At 37.6% G+C, this 23,714-nt stretch overlaps 1 protein-coding gene across 3 annotated transcripts in view; it reads left to right on the forward strand.

The window, feature by feature from the left end:
• ACER3 (alkaline ceramidase 3) overlaps positions 1-23,714 on the forward strand; it is a 163,814-nt gene that overhangs the window by 51,631 nt on the left and 88,469 nt on the right. For 2 of the 3 annotated variants that reach the window (XM_046017382.1, XM_046017383.1), the window contains exon 2: positions 615-725. In XM_046017382.1, the coding sequence (XP_045873338.1) occupies positions 615-725 (111 nt within the window). The remainder of the gene's footprint in view (positions 1-614; positions 726-23,714) is intronic. The other variant, XM_046017384.1, reaches the window with a different exon arrangement.

The following is a 23,714-nucleotide window of genomic DNA, read 5'->3' on the forward strand; positions in this document are numbered from 1 at the left end:
GTTTTGGGACACCTGGGTGGTTCTGTTAGTTAATCATCTACCTTCGGCTCAGGTCATGATAGAGTTCTACAAGGGGCTTCTTGCTCAGTGGGGAGCATACTTTTCCTGCATGATGCTCTCCCCCGTTTGCTCATTCTCTCTCTCTCTCTCACTCTGACAAATAAATAAAATCTCTGAAAAAAAGAAAAATCTAAAAAAAGAAAAATCTTAGTTTTACTTGTCAAAAGTTATCTTTATTTTAATTGGATCTTTTTTTTTTTAAGATTTTGTTTGAGAGAGAGAGAATGAGAGAGAGTGCAGGAGAAGGGGCAGGGTTAAAGGTAGAAGCAGATTTCCCACTGAGGTGGGAGTCTGACATGGGACTCAGTCCTAGGACTCCAGGGTCATGACCCAAGCTGAAGGCAGTCGCTTAGCCAACGGAGCCACCCAGGTGCCCCTATTTGGATCATTTTACAGTATTTATTTTGAGTAGAGAATTATTTTCCTTGTAAATATGTTTCCGCCATCTTTCTCAGAAGTCACCTATTTAACTTTTATTAAGGGCCAAGTTCAGGTATTTTTATTTAAAGTGGTATTGACTAATATAATTATTTTCTTGTGTTCTTCTTCTATAGGGAATACAGTGAGTAACCTGATTATGATTATACCTCCAATTTTTGGTGCAATTCAGAGTGTTAGAGATGGACTGGAAAAGCGGTACATTGCTTCTTATTTAGCACTCACAGGTATGTGTAACACTTCGTCTAAAAATGATGTACAGTATTCAGATGGATTATTTTTCTCATTCATACTTAAAATCAGTTCTTAATTTTGTGTTACTACACAACTTGAACATATTCTGAAACTTCTGATTTAAAATTCCAGTACATTGAACTACATTTTGAATACAGTTTTTAAAAAATCAGAATATTTCAAGCATACAGAAAAGAATAGAGATAATATAACAAATGTACCCATGTGTCTTACCACTCAGCTTTATCAGATGTTAGTACTTTGCGATATTTGCTTCAGATTTTTTTCTTTTTTAAGGAAATAAACTACTAGATAAAATTGAACCTACGTTTGTATTCCTGCCTGGTTTTATTCCCTTCATCCTCCCAGCTCATCCTCCTAGAGTTAATCTCTACACTTAATTTGATTATCATTTTCTCAGGTCTTTTTGTGTTTATACTACATATAATGTATACTTTAAAGTATATAATATATGGTTTGCATATTTTCAAACTATTTAAAAGATAGTACTGTATCTAACCTTTTGCAACTTACTCATATTCCTCTACCTTGTCTATGGGGCAGGGACTGTGTCTTGGTTATCTTTGTATCCCTATTGACTGGCAATTTAGTGGTATTCAATAAGTGTTGGATGGATGGGTGAATGAACTTTATCAGAGCCTAAGATGGGAAAATCTCTATGTCATGTTCTTCCATTATCATCATAATAAGAAAAATAACAGTTGATTCTAGTTTGTTTCTTTTATATATAACCTTCTAAACACAATCTCTTGTTTTAGCCCAAAGTATTATTTATACATAGGTAGAAAGGACTTTTAATTACTACAGATCAATAAACTATAATGTGTCATATCAGATGCTGTAATGTGTCATATCAGATTCTACTATAATTAATCATTAGATATGAGAGACTTCAGTTTCAGAATCCATTTCTCATATGCATGATATTTTAAGAAAGTTATTTGTTTTGGGGCACCTGAGTGGCTCAGTGGGTTAAAGCCTCTGCCTTTGGCTCAGGTCATGATCCCAGGATCCTGGGATCGAGCCCTGCATCGGGCTCTCTCCTCAGCAGGGAGCCTGCTTCCCTTCCTCTCTCTCTGCCTGCCTCTCTGCCTACTTGTGATCTCTGTCTGTCAAATAAATAAAATCTTAAAAAAGTTATTTGTTTTAAGAAAGTTACTTCAAAAGGAGACTTGTTCACAGACTTAGCTCTTTGCTTTATTTCCTGGGATTTTTAAAACAAAGATTTATTTATTTATTTTTAGAGTATAGATGGGTAGGGGCAGAGGGAGAGGGATTCTAATGCAGACTCCACACTGAGCATGGAGACTGACTCGGGGGTTGATCTCAGGACCCTGAGATCATGATCATGACCTGAGCCGAAACCAAGAGTTGGAGGCTTAACCGACTGCACTACCTAGGTGCCCCTATTTACAGGGATGTTTTAAGAATGTTTATAAAATACTGACAGGTCACAATCAGTAATAACAATAAGAATAAAAAGATTTGTGGGACTTCTGGTTGCCTAGGATGATAGTGTCCTCCTAAATTAGAATTTGTCCACTCATCCTCCCAGAAAACCACACAGATTAAGAAACAAAGTTCAGAGTACCACACTTATTTAATACTGTGAACTTCAGATCATTTTTAAATAAGTAAAAACACCAATTTCCAATAGAATTATCTTCGATGCTTTAGAGTTGGGGAAGTTTGAAACTGCGTGAAAAAGAGGAGAGGAGTTGAGAGCCAAAATCTGGAAAAAAAAAAAAAATCTGCACACTAAATGCAAAATTTCTGAAAGCAGTCTGAGATCTGGTAGATTACAATACTGGCTAAAGGTAAAGACTTTAAAATGTGTAAGACCTAAGGTAGCATGTTTTAGAAAGGTACTACTTCTGGGAAAGAGGTATATAAAAAGGGGATGGGACTGGGGTACCTGGGTGGCTCACTTGGTTAAGTTTCTGACTCTTGATTTTGGCTCAGGTTATGATCTCAGGGTTTTGGGATTTGAGCACTGCATCAGGATCTGTGCTGAATGTGAAGCCTGCTTGGGATTCTCTCTCTCCTTCTCTCTTAAAAAAAAAAAAAAAATGTATTTAAAGAAAGAAAGAGGGAGGGACCCTTTGGAGATATGTCAGTGAAGGGAAAGAAGGAAACTAGGGGGAGGAATTAAGATCCTGTGGAAACAGATGAACTAATCAATCAGACCCTTCCTCCTTCACTCCCTGTATTGCCCAAGTAAGTAAGTATATATGAAAGAGGGCACTGAACCTCACTATTCTGACAGAAGGGAGCAGTCTTGAGCTAGGAATTTTTAGGCCCCCCAAAATCTTGACTCTTTCCTTCATAGGGACCAAAAGAAGCAGTCTACATCCGTATAAAAGTACTGTAAAAAGAAAACAGAAAATGCAAGTCAAGATTTTTTGGCTCATGGGCATCTTTCCTGCACAAATAGTTACAAAGCAGAAAGAAACTATAGCATCAAACTCCAAGCTGAATTAACTAGCCTCAAAGAAATGAATCAAAAATTCAGAAACAAATAACACCCTCTTCTAAAAGAAATAAAATTAGAATTGATTAAACTTAGGAAAGATATTGAAGCTGAATTACAATGTGTTGAATATTAATAAGGGCTACTTAAGAAGGCAGAGAAGTAAGCAAAAGAATGAAAATTAGATGATGAAAAGGGCCAGAGAGAAAGTGATTGAAATGGAAGAGAGGCAGAGAAGACTTCATAAACATATCACTGGAGTCCCTGAAGAAGAAAAACAAAACAGTGAAATAGAATTTACGTTTAAAATTATAATTCAAGAAACTTTAGAAACAAAAGAAGAAAAAAATGAATTTGAAAGGTCCATTTCCTAAAACTGTCTTGGAATGATTAACTCTGAAACATAGCCTTGTAAAACTGGATTTTAAAAACGAAAAAAAATCCTTAAAGCTCTAATGAACAAGGGCCCCTAACTGACTAAGGCAAATAAATTAGGCCAGCATTACACCTCATCAGCAACACAAAGAAAGGTACCAGTGGAACAGCATTTTTAGTGTCAGCCACACATTTTCAATTCTAATAAAGTTGTTTTCAGATATCCAGAGTATAGAAAGACATTTTTAAACATGCAAGTCTCACTGACTATTATATACATGACTCCTTCCTCATGAATCTGTGAGCACTGTACTAATTTAGTAGCTACTAGCCACATGTGGCAATTTAAATTTAAATTAATTAAAATTAGATAAAACGTAAAATTCAATTTCTCTGTTGCACTAGCCACATCTCAGGCACTCAATGCTCATAGGAGGCTTGTGGCTACCCTGTTGGGCAATGCAGATACAGAACATGTCCATTGTCACAAAAAGTTCTGCTGATTATATTATACTAGAGAATGATGTTCATCCAACTAAGAAAAGACTGGGAAAACTTCAGCAAAATGTCTGATGATGAGATTTTAATATATTTAACTATAGATCTAAGTCTAATATAGGTGTGATAGAGTTAAAGGATAATATATGGATACATTATATGGTATAATAAGTAGAAAGAATGAAGTTTTTTTAAATAAGGGAAAGAGGGATGCCTAGGTTGGTCAGTTGGTTAGATGTCTGCCTACAGCTTAGGTCATGATCCCAGGGTCCTGGGATTGAGTCCTTCCTCAGTAGAGAGGCTGCTTCTTCCTCCACCTGCTCTGCCTGCCGTTTCCCCTGCTTTTGCATGTGTGCTCGGTCTCTCTCTTTCTCTCACACAAATAAATAAAATCTTTTAAAAAAAAGTTTAAATGAGGGAAGGAAAGGGCAAAGTAGAATAAATAAGTTCATTGACTGTTGCCTAGGTAATAAGTTGACTACTAAAGAATACAATTTAAAAGTAAGAAATTGGGTTGTAAAAGGTCAAGTAAGAAAATAAAGGGGGGCTCAGAGTACTATAAAATGCCTAAGTACAAAAGAAACCCTTAGAACAAAAGAGATGCCTTTTTTATATACCAAAAAAAGTTTTTTAAAGAGCAAAAGACTTAGCACTTAGAGAAATACATTAAATATAAAATATGTGTAACAATTATAGTAAGTATTATTGAGATTAAACACATCAATCGATACAAATGAGCTTAACTACCAAAGGAAAACATTTTTAGATTTGCTTACTAAACAAACCAAACTTTATGCTTCATATAAAAGATGCACTTAAAATGATTCAGAAAAAATTACAAATCATAGCAAAGTAGGGGTAGTGATCTTGATATCATATAAACTAGAATTCCCATTAAAAAGCATTAAATGTAGGGGGAGGAGCAAGGTGGAAAGAAGGAAACCTAAATATCGTATGGTCCAGGAATTCAGCTAGATGGTTACCAAACCATTCTGAACACCTACAAACTCAACAGGAGATCGAAGAATAGCAGCAGTTCTATGAACACAAAAGCAACCATTTTCTGGAAGGCAGGACCTGCAGAGAAACGAATCCAAGGTGATATACAGGAAGACAGACAGTGGTGGGGAGGGAGCCTACATCAGCTGGCTCCTGGCAAGTGAAAGAGCACAAAATCTGAACTTTTAGAAGTCTGCTCAGCGAAGGGACATCGCTCCAGTGGCTAAGCGGGAGTGGAACCCTCACCCGGACAGTGTGGTCTCAGGACCCTTGGGGTTACAGAAAGACGGGGAGGGGCGCCTGAGTGTGGCAGAGCTCCCAGGTGTTGGAGTGGGGAAGCCGGTTGCACAGACTGAGCTGAGGAGTGGGGTCTCAGCTCGGGGTTGCCATAAACTGTGATCTGTGGCACAGTCGGCCTCTTTGAGCAGGGGCCCAACAAGCGGCAGAAACGAGGAGACTCCCCTTCCTCCTCTGGGAGGAGCAGCACAGGAGCGTGCCGCAGGAATCAGCTGAGCTTGAGGACTCCAAACGGTGTCACGTATCAGAGATAGAAACGCTCAATCATAGGCCAGGTGAACACAGAGTGTGGCTGGAGACCAGGGAGACAGGAGTGATTGATTGCTTTTCTCTGAGGGCATACTGAGGAGTGGGGCCCTGAATTCTTGGCTCCTCCTGGACCAGAGATTGGGACGCCACCATTTTCATTTTCATCCTCCAAAGCTGTACAGAAAGCTTTCAGGGAACAAAAGCTACCGAGAGCAAACCTGAGCAGATTATGTAGCCTGGGCCCTGGCAACAGTGTGCAACTCTACCTGGGGCAAAGAGACTTGAGAATCACTGCAACAGGCCGCTGCCCCAGGAGGCAGTTTCTTCTACTAGACTAAAATATACCCAAAATCTAGTATGTAGCTCTATTCTATTCACCAGCCTGATCATACTCTTTTTTTTTTTCTTTCTCCCCTCCGACTCCAGTTTTGGGTTTCTTAATGATTCGGTTAGTATATATGTTTTTACCATTGTAGCATTTTGTTCCCTCATTCATCAATTTTCTCTAGACAAAATGACAAAACAGAAATGCTCACCTCAAAAAAAGAAAGAATAAGAGGCAGTTCCAACTGCCAGGGATCTGATCAATATGGACATTGGTAAAATGTCAGAACTAGAGTTCGGAAAGACAATTGTAAAGATGCTAGCTGGGGTTGAAGAAGATAACTAGAGAATCCTGTCTGGAGAAATAAAAGAACTAGAATCAAACCAAGTTGAAATAAAAAAGGCTATTAATGAGGTGCAATAAAAAATGGAAGCTCTAACTTCTAGGTTAAATGAGGCATGAGAGAATTAGTGATATAGAAGACCAAATGATGGAGAATATAGAAGGTGAGAAAAAGATGAACAACTACCGGATCACGGGAGTATTCGAGAGGTAAGTGATACCATAAGATGGAACAATGTTAGAATAATTGGGATCCCAGAAGAAGAAGAAAGAGCTGGACAGAAGGTATACTGGAGCAAATTATAACAGAGAACTTCCCTAATCTGGGGAAGAAAATGGGCATCAGAATCCAGGAGGCTCTGAGAACTGCCCTCAGAATCAATAAAAATAGGTCAACACCCCGTCACCTAATAGGAAGACTTACAAGTCTCAGAGATGAAGAGAAAGTTCTGAAAGCAGCTTGGAACAAGAGGTCTATAACCTACAATGGTAGAAATATTAGGCTGTCAGCAGACCTATCCACAGAGACCTGGCAGGCCAGAAAGGACTGGCATGACATAGAGGACTAAAGGAGAAAATTATGCAGCCAAGAATACTATATCCAGCTAGGCTGTCATTGAAAATAGGAGAGATAAAAAGCTTCTAGGATAAACAAAAACTGAAAGAATTTGCAAACACCAAACCAGTCCTATAGGAAATATTGAAAGGGGTCTTCTATGCAAAGAGAGAGCCTAAAAGTAACATACATCAGAAAGGAACAGAGACAGTATACAGTAACAGTGCCCTTACAGGCAATACATTAGTACTAAATTCATATCTTTCAATAATTACCATGAATGCAAATGGGCTAAATGTCCCAATCAAAAGACACAAGGTAGCAGATTGGATTAAAAAACAAGACCCATTGATAGGCTGTCTGCAATAGACTCATTTTAGATCCAAAGATACCGCCAGATTGAAAGGGAGGGGGTGAAAAACCATTTACCATGCTACTGGACATCAAGAGAAAGCTGGGGTGGCAGTCCTTAGACCAGACAAATTAGATTTTAAGCCAGAGACCATAATAAGAGGTGAGGAAGGACACTATATCATACTTAAAGGGACTGTCCAACAAGAAGATCCAACAAAATTAAAGAAACATATTGACAATAATATAATAATACCAGGGGACTTTAACACCCCCCTCCCTGAACTGGACGAATCATCTAAACAAAATATCAACAAGGAAATAAAGGGTGTAAATGACACTGGACAGACGGACTTCACACATATATACAGAACATTCCATCCCAAAGCACCAGAATACACATTCTTCTCTAGGGCACATGGAACATTCTCCAGAATAGATCACATCCTGGGTCACAAATCAGGCCTCAACTGGTACCAAAAGACTGGGATCATGCCCTCATATTTTCAGACCACAATGCATTGAAACTAGAACTCAACCAGAAGAAAAAAGTTGGAAAGAACTCAAAAACATGGACGCTAAAGAGTATCCTGATAAAGAATGAATGGGTCAACCAGGAAATTAAAGGGGAATTTTAAAAATTCATGGAAACAAATGAAAATGAAAACGCAACTGTTCAAAATCTCTGGGATGCAGCAAAAGGCAGTCCTGAGAGGAAAGGACAGAGCAATATGAGTCCTTCTCATAAAACAAGAAAGGTTTCAAGTACACACCCTAACCGTACACCAAAAGGAGCTGGAGAAAGAACAGCAAAGAAAGCCTAAACCCAGCAGGAGAAGAGAAATAATAAAGATCAGAGCAGATCTCAATAAAATAGAAACCAGAAGAACAGTAGAACAGAGCAACAGAAGTAGGAGCTGGTTCTTTGAAAAAATTATATAAGATTGATAAACCCCTGGCCAGACTTAACAAAAAGAAAAGAGAAAGGAACCAAATTAATAAAATCATGAATGAAGTAGGAGAGATCACAACCAACACCAAAGAAATACAATTTTTATAAGATATCACAAGCAACTATATGCCAGCAAATTAGACCGTCTGGAAGAAATGATTGTGTTCCTAGAGACATATAAACTACGAAAACGGGACCAGGAAGAAATAGAAAACCTGAACAGACCCATAACCAGTAAGGACACTGAAGCAGTCATCAAAAATCTCCCAACAAACAAGAGCCCAGGGCCAGACAACTTCCCAGGGGAATCCTACCAAACACTTAAAGAAGAGTTAATGCCTATTCTCCTGAAACTGTTCCAGAAAATAGAAATGGAAGGAAAACTTCCAAACTCATTTTATGAGGCCAGCATCACCTTGATCCCCAAACCAGATGAAAACTCATCAAAAAGAATTACAGGCCAATATCCCTGATGAACATGGATGTGAAAATTTTCACCAAAATATTAGCCAATAGGATCCAACAGTACATTGAAAAGGATTATTCACCACGACCAAGTGGGATTTATTCCTGGGCTGCAAGATTGGTTCAACATCCACAGATCAATCAGTGTCATACACTACATTAATAACAGAAAGAACAAGAACCATATGAACCTCTCAGTAGATGCAGAAAAAGCATTTGACAAAGTACAGCATCCTTTCTGGGTCAAAACTGCGCAGTGTAGGGATAGAGGTTTCATTCTTCCATATCATCAAAGCCATCTATGAGAAACCTACAGCGAATATCATTCTCAATGGGGAAAAACTGAGAGCTTTTCCCCTAAGATCAGAAGCTCGGTAGGGACATCTACTATCACCATGCTATTCAACATAGTACTAGAAGTTCCAGCCTCAGGAGACAGACAACATAAAGAAATTAAAGGCATCAGAATCGGCAAAGAAGTCAAACTCTCACTCTTTGCAGATGATATGATACTTTATGTGGAAAATCCAAAAGACTCCACCCCAAAACTGCCTGAATTCATACAGGAATTCAGTAAAGTGTCAGGATATAAAACCAGTGTACAGAAATCAATTGCACTTGTATACACCAACAACAAGACAGAAGAAAGAGAAATTAAGGAGTTGATCTCATTTATAATTGCACCCAAAACCATAAGATACCTAGGAATAAACCTAACCAAAGAGGCACGGAATCTGTACTCAGAAAACTATAATGTACTCATGAAAGTAATTGAAGAAGACACAGAGAGATGTAAAAACAGTCCATGCTTATGGACTGGAAGAACAAATATTGTGAAAATGTCTATGCTACCTAGCGCAATCTACACATTCAATGCAATCCCTATCAAAATACCATCAACTTTTTTTAAAGAAATGGAAAAATAATCCTAAAATGTGTACGGAACCAGAGAAGACCTTGAATAGCAGAGGAATGTTGAAAAAGAAAGCCAAAATTGGTGTCATCACTATTCCAGACTTCAAGCTCTATTACAAAGCTGTAATCATCAAGACAGTGTGGCAATGGCACAAAGACACATAAATCAATGGAACAGAATAGAGAACCCAGAAATAGACCCTCAACTCTGTGGTCAATTAATCTTCGACAAAGCAGGAAAGAATGTCCAATGGAAAAAAGACAGTCTCTTCAACAAATGGTGTTGGGAAAATTGGACAGCCACATGCTGAAAAATGAAACTGGACCATTTCCTTACACCACACACAAAAACAGGCTCAACATGGACGAAAGACCTCAGTGTGAAACAACAGTCCATCAAAATCCTTGAGAATACAGGCAGCAAATTCTTCGATCTTAGCTGTGGCAACTTCTTCCTAGAAACATCGCCAAAAGCAAGGGGGGCAATGGCAAAAATGAACTATTGGGATGTAATCAAGATAAAAACCTTTTGCACAGCAAAGGAAACAGTCAACAGAACCAAAAGCAATTTAAGAATGGGAGAAGATATTTGCAAATGACATATCAGATAAAAGGTTAGTATCCAAAATCTATAAAGAACTTATCAAATTCAACACCCAAAGAACAAAGAATCCAATCAAAAAATGGGCAGAAGACATGAACAGACGTTTCTGCAAAGAAGACATCCAGATGGCCAACAGACACATGAAAAAATGCTCCACATCACTCGGCATCAGGGAAATACAAATCAAAACCAGCATGAGATAGCTCACACCAGTCAGAATGGCTAAAATTAACAAGACAGGAAAGGACAGATGTTGGAGATGATGCAGAAAAGGGGGAACCCTCCTACACTGTTGGTGGGAATGCAAGCTAGTGTAGCCACTCTGGAAAACAGCATGGAGGTTCCTCAAAAAGTTGAAAATAGAGGTATGTTATGACCCGGCAATCACACCACTGGGTATTTACCCTAAAGATACAACTGTAGTGATCTGAAGGGGCATGTGCACCCGAATGTTTGTAGCAGCAATGTCCACAATAACCAGACCTTGGGAAGAACCTAGAGATCCATCAGCAGCTGAATGGATACAGAGGATGTGGTATATATATACAATGGAATACTATGCAGCCATCAAAAGAAATGAAATCTTGCCATTTGCAATGACGTGGATGGAATTAGAGGGTATTTCGTTGAGCGAAATAAGTCAATCAGGGAAAGACAATTATTATATTATCTCCCTGATGCGAGGAATTTGAATGGCAGAGTGGGGGGTTTGAGGGGTAGGGAAGGAAAAAATGAAAGAAGATGGGATCCGGAGAGGGACAAAGCATGAGACTCAATCTCACGAAACAGAGGGTTACTGGGGTGAAGGGGGTTATGGAGAGGGTGGGTGGGTTATGGACATTGGGTAGGTTATGTGAAATGGTGAGTGCTGTGATACATAAGACTGACAATTCACAGACCTGTACCCCTGGGGCAAATAATACATTATATGTTAATAAAAATAATTTAAAACGTTGAAAATAGAGCTACCCTAGGACCCAGCAGTTGCACTGCTGGGTATCTTTGTATCCAAAGATAGAAATGTAGCGATCCGAAGGGGCATGTGCACCCGAATGTTTGTAGCAGCAATGTCCACAATAGCCAAACTATGGAAACAGGCTAGATGTCCATCAACAGATGAATGGATAGAGAAGATGTGGTGTGTATATATGTATACACACACACACATACACACAATGGACTCTTATGCAGCCATCAAAAAAATGAAAATTGGGGCACCTGGGTGGCTTAGAGGGTTAAACCTTTGCCTTCAGCTTAGGTCATGATCTCAGGGTCCTGGGATCGAGCCCCACATCGCGGTCTCTGCTCAGCAGGGAGCCTGCTTCCCGCCTTTCTGCCTGCCTCTCTGCCTACTTGTGATCTGTCTCTCTCTCTGTCTGTCTGTCTCTCTCTGTTAAATAAATAAAAAAAAAAAATATATATATATATATATTTTTTTTTAATTTATTTATCTGACAGAAATCACAAGTAGGCAGAGAGGCAGGCAGAGACAGAGAGAGGGGGAAGCAGGCTCCCCACCGAGTAGAGAGCCTGATGTGGGGCTCGATCCCAGGACCCTGGGATCATGATCTGCACCGAAGGCAGAGGCTTTAACCCACTGAGCCACCCAGGCACCCCTATATATTTTTTTAAAGTGAAAATTTTCCATTTGCAACAACATGGATGAAAGTAGAATGTATTACGCTACGTGAAATAAGTCAATCAGGAACAATTATATGATCTCACTGATATGAGGAATTTGAGAATCAAGACAGGGGATCATAAGGGAAGGGAGGGGTAAATGAAAGAAGACGAAACGAGAGAGGGAGAATGAACCATAAGAGACTCTTGGTTTCAGGGAAGAAAGTGAGCATTGTTAGAGCGGAGGGGGATGGGAGGTATGGGGCAGCAGGGTGATGAACATTGGGGAGGGTATGTGCTATGGTGAGTGCTGTGAATTGTGTAAGACTGATGAATCAGAGATCTGTACCCCTGAAACAATAATGCACTATGTGTTAATTTTTAAAAAACATTGTGTGTGACAAAGACATTATAATTCTAGAAACCATGATTCACAATGAAAATACAAGTTATGATTATCTGTGCACCAAATAATACAAATACTATTTTTATATAGCAGAAACTACAAAAGATAATAAGGATTAAGAGAAACATAATAATAGAAGATCATAGTACGCCACACTCAGTACAAGACAGGTTAAGTGAAGAAGAACAAAAAGCAATATCTGAGATGTAACACATAACCAACTAAGTAAACCACATGAATTTAGGCTGAACTTCACACCCTGATAATAGAACATACGCCCTCTTTTCATGTGTGCATAAAACATTCCTAAGAACAAAAGAGTGAGTTCCATGAATAATAAGTAAAATAATATCCTCTGGTCATAATGCATCCATGCTAAAAATTATCAACAAATTCAAACCAGATGAAGGTTCTTCCTTTTCAAAATTTTAAAATCTTCTATTAATTCCTGATTAAAAAGGAAAATGTAAAATGGAATTATCAAATCCTAAAAATAGAGTTGTTACAAAAATTTTCCTGTCAGATTCTATGGGGATTTATTTAGAGCAGTCATTAGGACAGTCCATAGGCTTAGACACTTAATAATAAAAGATCAAAAAGGTGAAATATATTTTTTAAAGATTTTATTTATTTGAGGGAGAGAGAGAGCAGGAGCAGAGGGAGGGGCAGAGGGAGAAGCAGACTCCTGCTGAGCAGGGATCCCCAGGAGTGAGTCTGCGGGAGACCGACGTGGTGGTGGATCTCAGGACCCTGAGATCAGGACCCATGCCTAAGGCAGCTGCTTAATAAATTGAGCCACTCAGGTGCCTCCCAAAAAAGTGAAAAAAAAAAAAAAAAAAGTTTTTCTTAAAAGATTTTTTTATTTATTTGACAGAGAGAGAGAGAGTACCAGTAGGCAGAGCAGCAGACAGAGGGAGAAGCAGACTGCTGAGCCCAGAGCGACACATGGGACTCAGTCCCAGGACCTTGGCATCACAACTGGAGCCGAAGGCATATGCTTAACCCTCTGAGCCACCCTGGCGTCCTCAAAAAGTGAAATATTAATTAAGATCTAATAAGGCAAGAAAAAAGGACCACAATGTAAACCAAATGAATGTTCAAGGGAGAAAATTATAGACATAAGCTGAAATTAACAAGATAGAGGACAGAAAAACAGTTCTAATTAATGCATCAAAATTTTAAAGAAAAAGTAGGCAGCTAGCTAACTTAAGAATCAAGCATAAACATGCATAATAAATGACAACAGGAAGTATCCATTGAAACAAAGGAATTAAATTTTAGAAACCTCTTTTCGGCTTTTTGACATGTGTGGGAAACAGTGTTTTCCAATAATAAACTGGAATTTTTATTTGCTGACTTGTTCTAAAATAAATAAATAAAAATAAAACCTCTAGGTGTGCCTGGGTGGCTCAGTTGGCTCAGTTGCAAAGGCAAAGCCTCTGCCTTTGGCTCAGGTCATGATCTCAGGATCCTGGAATTGAGTCCCGCATCGGGCTCTCTGCTCAGCGGGGAGCCTGCTTCTCCCTTTCTCTCTGCCTGCCTCTCGCCTGCTTGTGATCTCTGTCTGTCAAATATATAAATAAAATCTTAAAAAAAAACCAACCTCTATATAAGTACATTTAGAACTGGATAATTTACTAAGAAAATAGTTTACCAAAATTGACCCCAGGACAGATAGAACGCTTTTATATAGACCGATGTCTGTATAAAAAATAAGTCATCAAGGAACTCCACAAAATAATACCGGGCCCAGGTAGTTTCACAAAGAGTTCTACTAAAACTTCACAAAGACCAGATAGTCCCAGTGTTACAAAAATTTTTTCAAAGCATGAATTTCCAAATTCTTTTTATGAAGCAAACAATGGTGTTATGTAAACTTGATAAAAGTGCCATTAAAAAGTGAGGTAAGGTTGGGGCACCTGGGTGGCTCAGTGGGTTAAAGCCTCTGCCTTTGGCTCAGGTCATGATCCCAGGGTCCTGGGATCAAGCCCTACATCAGGCTCTCTGCTCACCAGGGAGCCTGCTTTCCCCTCTCTCTCTGCCTGCCTCTCTGCTTACTTGTGATCTCTGTCAAATAAATAAATAAAATCTTTTTTAAAAATGAGATAAAAGAATTTTTGCTCTTAAAAGGCTTTTTTTGGTAATTACTAAATAAGATATTTACATTTATTTAATTCCCTCTTTTCTTATTTTAAAAAGTAGTAGATAATAAATAGAATCTGGCCCCACATTAGGAAAATCATATACCATGACAACTGGAGTTTGCTCCCCAGAGTGCAGGATCATTCAAATTTAGGAGATCCATTAATACATACAATAAACACAGTTTATTACAGTAGTAAATTCAAGAAGAAAAAAAGTGATTATCTTTATTAATGCTGAAAAAGCCTTTGTCAAAATTCAGTACCCATTTCTTTTTTTTTTTAGTTTGATTTTATTAATTAATTAATTTATTTATTTATTTGTGTGACAGAGAGAGCAGAAGCAGGGGGGAGCAGCAGAGAGAGAGGGAGAAGCAGGCTCTCAGACACTGAGCAGGGAACCCTATCCGGGGCTCAACCCCAGGACCCTAGGATCATGACCTAAGCCGAAGGCAGATGCTTAGCCAATTGAGCCACCTAGGCACCCCTACAGTGGAATTTTTTTTTTTTTAATGCCTAAATAGGTGCGCCTGGGTGGCTCATTTGCTTAAGCATCAGGCTCCTGGTTTTGGCCCAGGTCATGATCTCAGGGTCGTGAGATTCGGCCCCATGTGGGGCTCTCCACTCAGCACAGAATCCTTCCTTTTCCTACCCACTTACCCTCCCTCCAACTTTTGCTCTTTTTCACTCTGAAGTAAATAAATAAATCTTTCAAAAAAAAAATTAAAGGCATAAATAGACCCATATTAGAGTTCAGTATGTGATATTAGAGTTCAGTATGTGATAAAGATTGTATCTCTGATCACTGGGAGAAAGATGAATATTTTAATACATGGCATACAGAAAAATAGAATGGATGTATGTATACCTTATATCATACATAAGAGCAAATTCTAAATTGATCGGGGACTTAACTATAAAAACTAAAATCTTGTGAGTACTAGAAGAAAATACATGTAAATTCTTCTGTATCCAGGTGTGGGGAAAGTTTTTGTAAGTGTGGGTCAACATCCGGCTGTAATAAAGGAAAATGTTGGTCAATTAAGTAAAAACTGGTTTGGCAAAAGAAAAAAAAAAAAACACCATAAGCAAAGTCCAAAGCAAAACACCAAATGGTGAAAATATTTATGACGTACACTATAGGAGAGGTTTAATATCACTAACTTTTGTGTTTAACAGACTGAGCCACCCAGGTGCTCCTCAGCAGGACCTTTAAATATTGAGGATAAAAAGGACCAAAAATCTGATAGAAATAAGTCATTAGAGACAAAATATTCTCCAAAAAATGGCCAACATATTTAAGAAAAGATATTCAGTTCATTCATAATAAGAAAAATACAAACGAGAACTATACTGATAATATTATTTCTCATTTGTCAAAAATGATTAGCAAAAAGTGAAATGCTTGACAACATGTTCTTGGTAAGGCTGTGGTAGAAATCTGCACTCCTCACACATTGCTGATGAGAATACAAAATTTTTGTAGTTGAATTTGGCAATATCTAACAAAACTATATATGCAATTACCCTTTGACTCAGCATTCATATATTTTTTTACTCATTTTTTTTATTAGCATATAGTGTATTTTTAGCCCCAGTGGTATAGGTCTGTGAATCGTCAGGCTTACACACTTCACAGCACTCACCATAGCACATACCCTCCCAGAGGTCCATAACCCAACCACCCTCTCCCTACCCCGCTGCCCCTGGCAACCCTCAGTTTGTTTTGTGAGAGTAAGAGTCTCTTATGATTTATCTCCCTCCTGATCCCATCTTGTTTCATTTTTTCCTTCCCTACCCCCCTAAACCCCCAACTTTGCCTCTCCCAAATTCCTCATATCTTTTTTAAAAGATTTTATTTATTTATCAGCAGAGAGAGAGCACAAGGGGCAGGGGGAGAGGGAGAGGGAGAAGCAGACAACCCCCCTGAGCAGAGAGCCCAACTTGGGGCTCGGTGCCAGAACTCTGGGATTATAACCCAAGAGGAAGACAGCTGCTTAACTGACTGAGCCACTGAGGCACCCCTCAACACTCACATTGTATTTTCTGCAAAGATAAATATCCAGTGATTCAAAATTAAATGGACACATGGATATTTATTATAAATTAAAATCTCATGGGGCACCTGGGTGGCTCAGTTGTTAAGTATCTGCCTTTGGCTCAGGTCACGATCCTGGGGTCTTGGGATCAAGCCCCGCATTGGGTTCCCTGCTCAGTGTGGAGCCTGTTTCTCCCTCTCCCACTCCCCCTGCTTGCGTTCCCTCTCTTGCTGTCTCTCTCTCAAATAAAAATACAATCTTAAAAAAAAAAAAATCCCATATAAACTTCAAATATAAAACCCATATATTCTTTAAAAGATGCAGGTTGTAAAAGTATAAATGTAAAAGGATACAGAAGGGTTTAACACTTACTGTTTTTATTTTGGAGCCATATTATGATTTCACATGCTCAAAAAATGTAATCAGATCAGACAGAAGGAGGAGGGACTCTGGCTTTGAATACAAAGAAAAATAAATTGCAGAAGATAACATCTGATAAAGAATTGTTATCCAGAATATATAAAGAACTTTTTATATACAAAATGTAATATAAAATTCAACATTAAGAAAATAATTTGGTTAAAAAATGGACCAAGAACCTTAATAGACACCTTACCAAAGAAGATGTATGGATGGTAAGAAATATGAAAAGATGCTCCACATCATATATCATCAGAAAAATGCAAATTAAAATAACATTGAGATCCCATTGTACATCTGTTAGAATGGCCAAAATCCAAATACTTTTGAGGATGTGGAGCAATATGAACTCTCATTCATTGCTGCCAAGAATGCAGAATGGAGCAGCCACTTTGAAAGACAATTTGGTGGTTTCTTGTAGAAACTAAACATAATCTCACCATACAATTCAGCAGTGATGCTTTTTGTTATTTACCCGAAAGAGTTGAAAAATTATGTCCATACAAAAATCACACAGTTGTTCATACCAGCTGTATTTATAATTCCAATACTTGGAAGCAAACAAGAAGTCCTGTAAGGTAAATGGATAAACTGTGGTATCTCCAGACCATGAAATATCCAGACAGTGAAATGATAGAAGTGAGCTATCAAAGTATGAAAACACAAAGAGGAACCTAAAATGTCTATTTTAGTAAGTGAAAGAAGCCAGTCTGTAAAGGCTACATGCTATACGATTCCAGCTCTATGATGTTCTGGAAAAGGCAAAACTACAGAGATAGTGAAAAGATGAGTAAAACAATCAGGGTTGCCAGGAGTTTGGGGGAGGGAGAGATGAATAGGAAGAGCACAGAGATTTTTAGCACTGTGAAATTATTCTATATTTCTATGATACTGTAATTGTGGCCACATGCCATTATAAATTTGTCCAAATCCATAGAACGTACAACACTTAGAGTGAACTCTAACGTAAACTGTGGACTTTGGTTGATAATGTGTTAATGTAGATGTATCAGTTGTAACAAATATATCTCTAGGGATGTTGATAATAGAGGAGGCTATGCATGTGGGTGTGTATGGGAAATATCTGTACCTTTTGCTCAATTTTGCTGTGAAATGAAGTCTTGTATAAAAAGAAAAAGTTATAATAATAAAAAAAGTACTGTACCTTTATCAAATAGAGAACACAACCACAGATGAGGAAAGTGAAAGAATTTTCCAATTAACTTTGTTATTTTCATTCTGTGTCCCCAGTTTGAAAACAAAAGGAAGTTCAATGAAATCTTGAACCTTACTTTACTAACTTTATTTACTTTTATTTTTTTATTTACTGTTTATTATTGGTAGTGCTATGAGTATAGCAATTCTAAAATTATTTTTGTATGACTTTTGGGATTAAGCAAATGAGGAAATTTATCAAAATTGTATTGTTGGGTAAGTGTTCTTATGTGGAAGAAAGATATTAATTTGGATAGGGGAAGATACGGAAGAACCTTGTGGTATTAGATTGGAGTTAGCTATCAGCATAATTAAAACAAACAAGATCTCACATGTTTTATCTTTCGAAAGTGTCTTTAAGCAGTGAGTCTTAAGTGGCAGCAAACACATCTAGTGTTCTAGTGTTGAGGTTTTGGTTTCTAAAAATCTTTACTCACTGAAGGAATGAAGACTTCTTGGAGAAATGACCATTTCTGGCATGAGGCAAGGAGAATACAAAATGAGTCTGGCACATCCTGTCATGCCAGAAAGTAAGGAAGTGTCCAAAAATGAGGGAATCTTGTCAAAATAACATAGAAGGCATTTGGCCAAGCCAGGACAATTTGAACTTCCAAATGGAAAATGATGGAATTTGGGGTGCCTGGATGGCTCAGATGGTTAAGTATCTGCCTTCAGTTCAGGTCATGATCTGCAGGTCCTGGAATCAAGCCCCATGTCCAGTTCCGAGCCTAGCAGGTAGTCTGCTTTTCCTTCTTCCTCTGCTTCTCTCCGTGCTTGTACTCTTTCTGTCTCTCTCTCTCTCTCTCAAATGAATAAATAAAATCTAAAAAAAGTTGGGGGGGATGATAGAATTGGGTTATAGTACATGGTATGAAAAATCTACAAGTTTGTACTGATACTAACAAATAAACTAATGGTATGGGAAGGGTGTGTTGGAGAGGATGTGGAGAAAGGGGAACCCTCTTACACTGTTGGTGGGAATGCAAGTTAGTGCAGCCACTTTGGAGAACAGTGTGGAGATTCCTGAAGAAATTAAGAATAGAGCTTCCCTATGACCCTGCAATTGCACTGCTGGGTATTTACCCAAAGATACAGATGTAGTGAAAAGAAGGGCCATCTGTACCCCAATGTTTATTGCAGCAATGGTTACGGTCGCCAAACTGTGGAAAGAACGAAGATGCCCTTCAACGGATGAATGGATAAGGAAGATGTGGTACATATACATATACATGTATATGTATATACATATACAATGGAGTATATTGCCTCCATCAGAAAGGATGAATACCCAACTTTTGTAGCAACATGGACGGGACTGGAAGAGATTATGCTGAGCGAAATAAGTCAAGCAGAGAGAGTCAAGTATCATATGGTCTCACTTATTTGTGGAGCATAACAAAGAACATGGAGGACATGGGGAGATGGAGAGGAGAGGGCGTTGAGGGAAACTGGAAGGGGAGATGAACCATGAGAGACTATGGACTCTGAAAAACAACCAGAGGGTTTTGAAGGGGTGGGGGTGGGGGGTGGGAGGTTGAGAAACCAGGTGGTGAGTAATAGGGAGGGCAGGTACTGCATGGAGCACTGGGTGTGATGCCAAAACAATGAACACTGTTATGCTGTAAATAAACAAATAAAAAAAAAATGTTTAAGTCATGACAGAGAAAGGTTGAGGAACTGTTCCAGATTAACAGCTAAATGAAATATGGGATTTGCAGCACGAGGATAAGGAAGTCTAAGGGGCAGTATTGGGCAAATCAGTGAAATTTGAATAACGACTGTATATTAGATAATAATATTGTATTAATGTAAGTTTTCTGAATTTGATAACTACATTGTGGTAATAGAATGTCCCTGCTTGGGAGATAAATGCTAAAGAATTTAAAAAGTCATAGTCTCAGCAACTTACTCTTAAATAGTTCTACAAAATAACACTAGTGGAGGTATTACTTTATGTACATTTTTATGAATATAGACAGATAAAATATGGCAAAATGTTAAGGGTACATAGGAGTTCATTGTAATGCTTTTATAAATTATGTAATATCTTTTTTCTTTTTTTAATTTAAATTGTATTACTTATACATATAGTATACAATTAGTTTCAGAGGTAGAGGTCAGTGATTCATCAGTCTTATATAATTACATCATTACATCGTATGCCCTCCTTAATGTCCATCACCCAGTTAACCCATCCCCCTACCCTCTCCCCTCTAGCAACCCTCAGTTTGTTTACTATGATTAAGAGTTTCCTGTGGTTTGTCTCCCTCTCTGATTTAATCTTGTTTTATTTTTTCTTCCCTTCCCCTATGATCCTGTTTTGTTTCTTAAATTCCACATATGAGTGAGATCATATGATAATTGTCTTTCTCTGACTGACTTATTTTGCTTAGCGTAATACCCTCTAGTTCCATCCCCATTGTTTCAAATGGCAAAATTTCATTTTTTGATGGCTGAGGAATATTCTGTTGTATATATATATCCACTACATCTTATTTATCCATTCATCTATCGATGGACATCTAGGCTCTTTCCATAGTTTGGCTCTTGTGGACATTGCTTAAATTCTGCAATATCTTGAAGCATTTTCAAAATAAAGGGTTTACTTTTTAAAAAGATTTATTGAGCACTTATTATCTGGATGCTGGGATATCAAGCATTTTAACAAAAAACAGGAGATGTGGAGTAGTAAACATAGGAACGAAAATAGACAATGATTATAGGAGAGAGATTTTTGCTGATCTAACAATCTCTCTCTTTGTGTAACTTCTATACTTTATTCTTGCTTTTGTGATTGCGATCTTATCAGTACATTTTAACTGTCATAATCTGTTTTTAAGTGTCTGTTCCATCTGAGCTTCCTGAAGCTAGGGCTCAGTCTTATGCTTCTGGATTTCTGGCATTCAGCAATACCTGGTGCAAGCTAAGCATGTGAGAATGTTTGATGAATGAATGAATGCTTTATTTTAAATGCCTTGAACACCACGCATGTTTTGCTAAGACTTTTTCATATATGTACTTGTTTGAATTTTTCACTGAGGTAAGTCTCCTACTGAAAAAATGTGTGTGTGTGTATGTATGTATGAGAGAGACACACACATGTATACGAACAAACTTTATCTGGAAATAAAGATTTGATTAACAATCCCAAGGAAATTTAGTAAATACTTGCATAAGATTTTCAGTATTTTAATTTTGTGTTCAAAAATCCGTAATAATTTCTTGAGATGCACTTTTTTTCTTGAGTTGAGGGAGATTTTACAGAAAGAACTAGGAACTTTGGCATTGTGCTGAATGAAGCACATTTGGGACAGACTATTAGTAATTTATGAGGTATATTGTGTTCTCGTTTGAGCCTAAATCCACGAAATTTAGTCATTTTTAAATTCATTCTGCAGATGTTTACTGAGAATCTATTATGTGGTAGGTATCGTTCTCTGATCATTGTTCACTGGAGCTTTTAGCAGCAGAGATAGGCATTACACAAATAATTTTATGATTAAGCATATACTAACAGTTGTGTTCAGTGTTAGGAAGCAAAGATAGCAAGAACAGTGAGGAAGAATTAAAGACTTAAAAGTGTTATTTTTTCATATTTTTTCTCATCTTGTGTCCTTGAGCAATTGCCAGTTCTTCTGGTAAGCTTGATTTCAGTTTAATTTACCATCCCAGTTATACCTGCTTTGGAACTATCCAGTCCCTTTGTCTAAAATCTGTATCTTTCTGTTTATTTTTCTACTATGGTATAGTCTAAATATACACATTTTATGAAAGGAAGAGATGTTCATAAGAGATCAATAGGAGAATCAAAGATGGCGCCTCTGGTTATTTTTCTGAAAAGTCTATTAGAAAAGTAGAAATGCTATTAAATTGAAGGGAGAATAAGAACCTAATATTTGTTTTAAGTAAATATTTTTGAAACCAGAAAAATTATTTATATAGAGAGATGATAATGAATTCATATGAGTTGAATATTCCTTGTCCCATAATAAAACTAGGAGAATAAATTGAAAAGCAAAGACAGGTTGTTTGAAGCTGAATTCTGCCTGCGTAGTTACTACTTAGTGTTTGATACTAGGATTCCTAGAATTTTCCAAGCTTCATGTGATTATGGCTTAGTCATTAATTTTTATGAGGCCATAACATTTTCTGTTAACATTGGTGGAGTTTGAAGAGACAACAATAATTATCATTTGTAGGGCATTTATAATATACCAAGCTCTGTGTAATTAATTTATATCATTTAAAACTCTCCACAACCTATGAGGAACTCTTTAACCTCATTTTATATATGAATATTTGAGAAATATTTTGATGAAGATCACAGAATTTGTAAATGGTAGAACAATACCTATGTGCTTTTAATCATTATGCCATAAACCAGTAATTTAAAACTGTATAATCTAAAATAGAACCATGCCAAAAGAAACCTTTTTCACAAGATTTAATTTTTTCTGCTATGTGATTTAATTTTTCCCTTTATCCCTAAATCTACAAAATCTATTTGTAGTTTCACAAATGTATTTGTTGTGTGTTTATCTAAATAAGTAGGTAGTTGGCAACAAGAAAAATAAAATGAGTTGTAAAATAGTCAAAACAAAGTAGAGAGGAAAAAGTCTAGTAAAGATTTTTATTATGTCTAAGTCTATTCTAAGTCCATTTTTACTGAAGTAGAAATGTCAGAGATACAAAGTCATTTCTTTGTGAAAGGACCATTGAAAATTCTTTGCATGGAGTAGCCTTAAGTTTTAGTATGACTTACCTACAGTCTGTCACTGCCAGACTAGGTCAAAGTCATCTGAAATGATCTTAAGAATTTTACGCTTTTTGTCTAGGAGAAAGTAAGGGGATTGCATACTAGGTTAATAACCTTTTAGATGATAGTAATTACGGTTAGTAATGAAACAGACATAAAATCAATGTGCTGTGGAAAAGACCTTTGGAAATCATTTTGTAACCAGCTTATAAGTTATTTATTACCCTTCATCTTAGTTCCATTGTTTCAGACATTGCCAGAAACACAGTGGTCTTTTTTTTCTAATATTTTGGAAAAGAAATGTGGTAGTAACATCACCCCAAAGAAACAGTGTTTTCATTTTTTGCTTAATATTCTTAATATTCTTCTTTCTGTGTATGCAGTTGTGGTTTTTATGACTATACTTTGAATGAACATGTCCAGCCTAGTAGCCAAAACTCAGGGACAGGGGGTGCCTGGGTGGCTCAGTCATTGAGTGTCTGCCTTCAGCTCAGGTCATGATCCTAGAGTGCTGGGATTGAGTCCCACATTGGGCTCCATGCTCAGTGGGAAGCCTGCTTCTCTCTCTCACTTCCCCTGCTTGTGTTCCCTCTCTTACTGTCTCTCCCTGTCAAATAAATAAATTAAAACAAACAAACGAACCCCAGGGACAGGCTCAACTAGAAGAGCAGAGACTCTGGATAACTAAGTAGCCTGTGTAGTCAGTGAACAGGAAGTAAGGAAATGAGATGGCCCGAAAGTAGCCTGGTAGAAAGTAAAATATGGAAAGAACCAAGATGTCCTTCAACAGATGAATGGATAAAGATGTGATGTGTGTGTGAACAAATGAACACACACACACACACACACACACACACACACACACACACACACACACAGTGGAATACTATACAGCCATCAAAAGAATGAAATCTTGCCATTTGCAATGACGTGGATGGAACTAGAGGGTATTATGCTGAGTGAAAT

This window comes from Meles meles, chromosome 8 (genome assembly GCF_922984935.1).
Source record: "Meles meles chromosome 8, mMelMel3.1 paternal haplotype, whole genome shotgun sequence".
NCBI lineage: Eukaryota > Metazoa > Chordata > Mammalia > Carnivora > Mustelidae > Meles > Meles meles.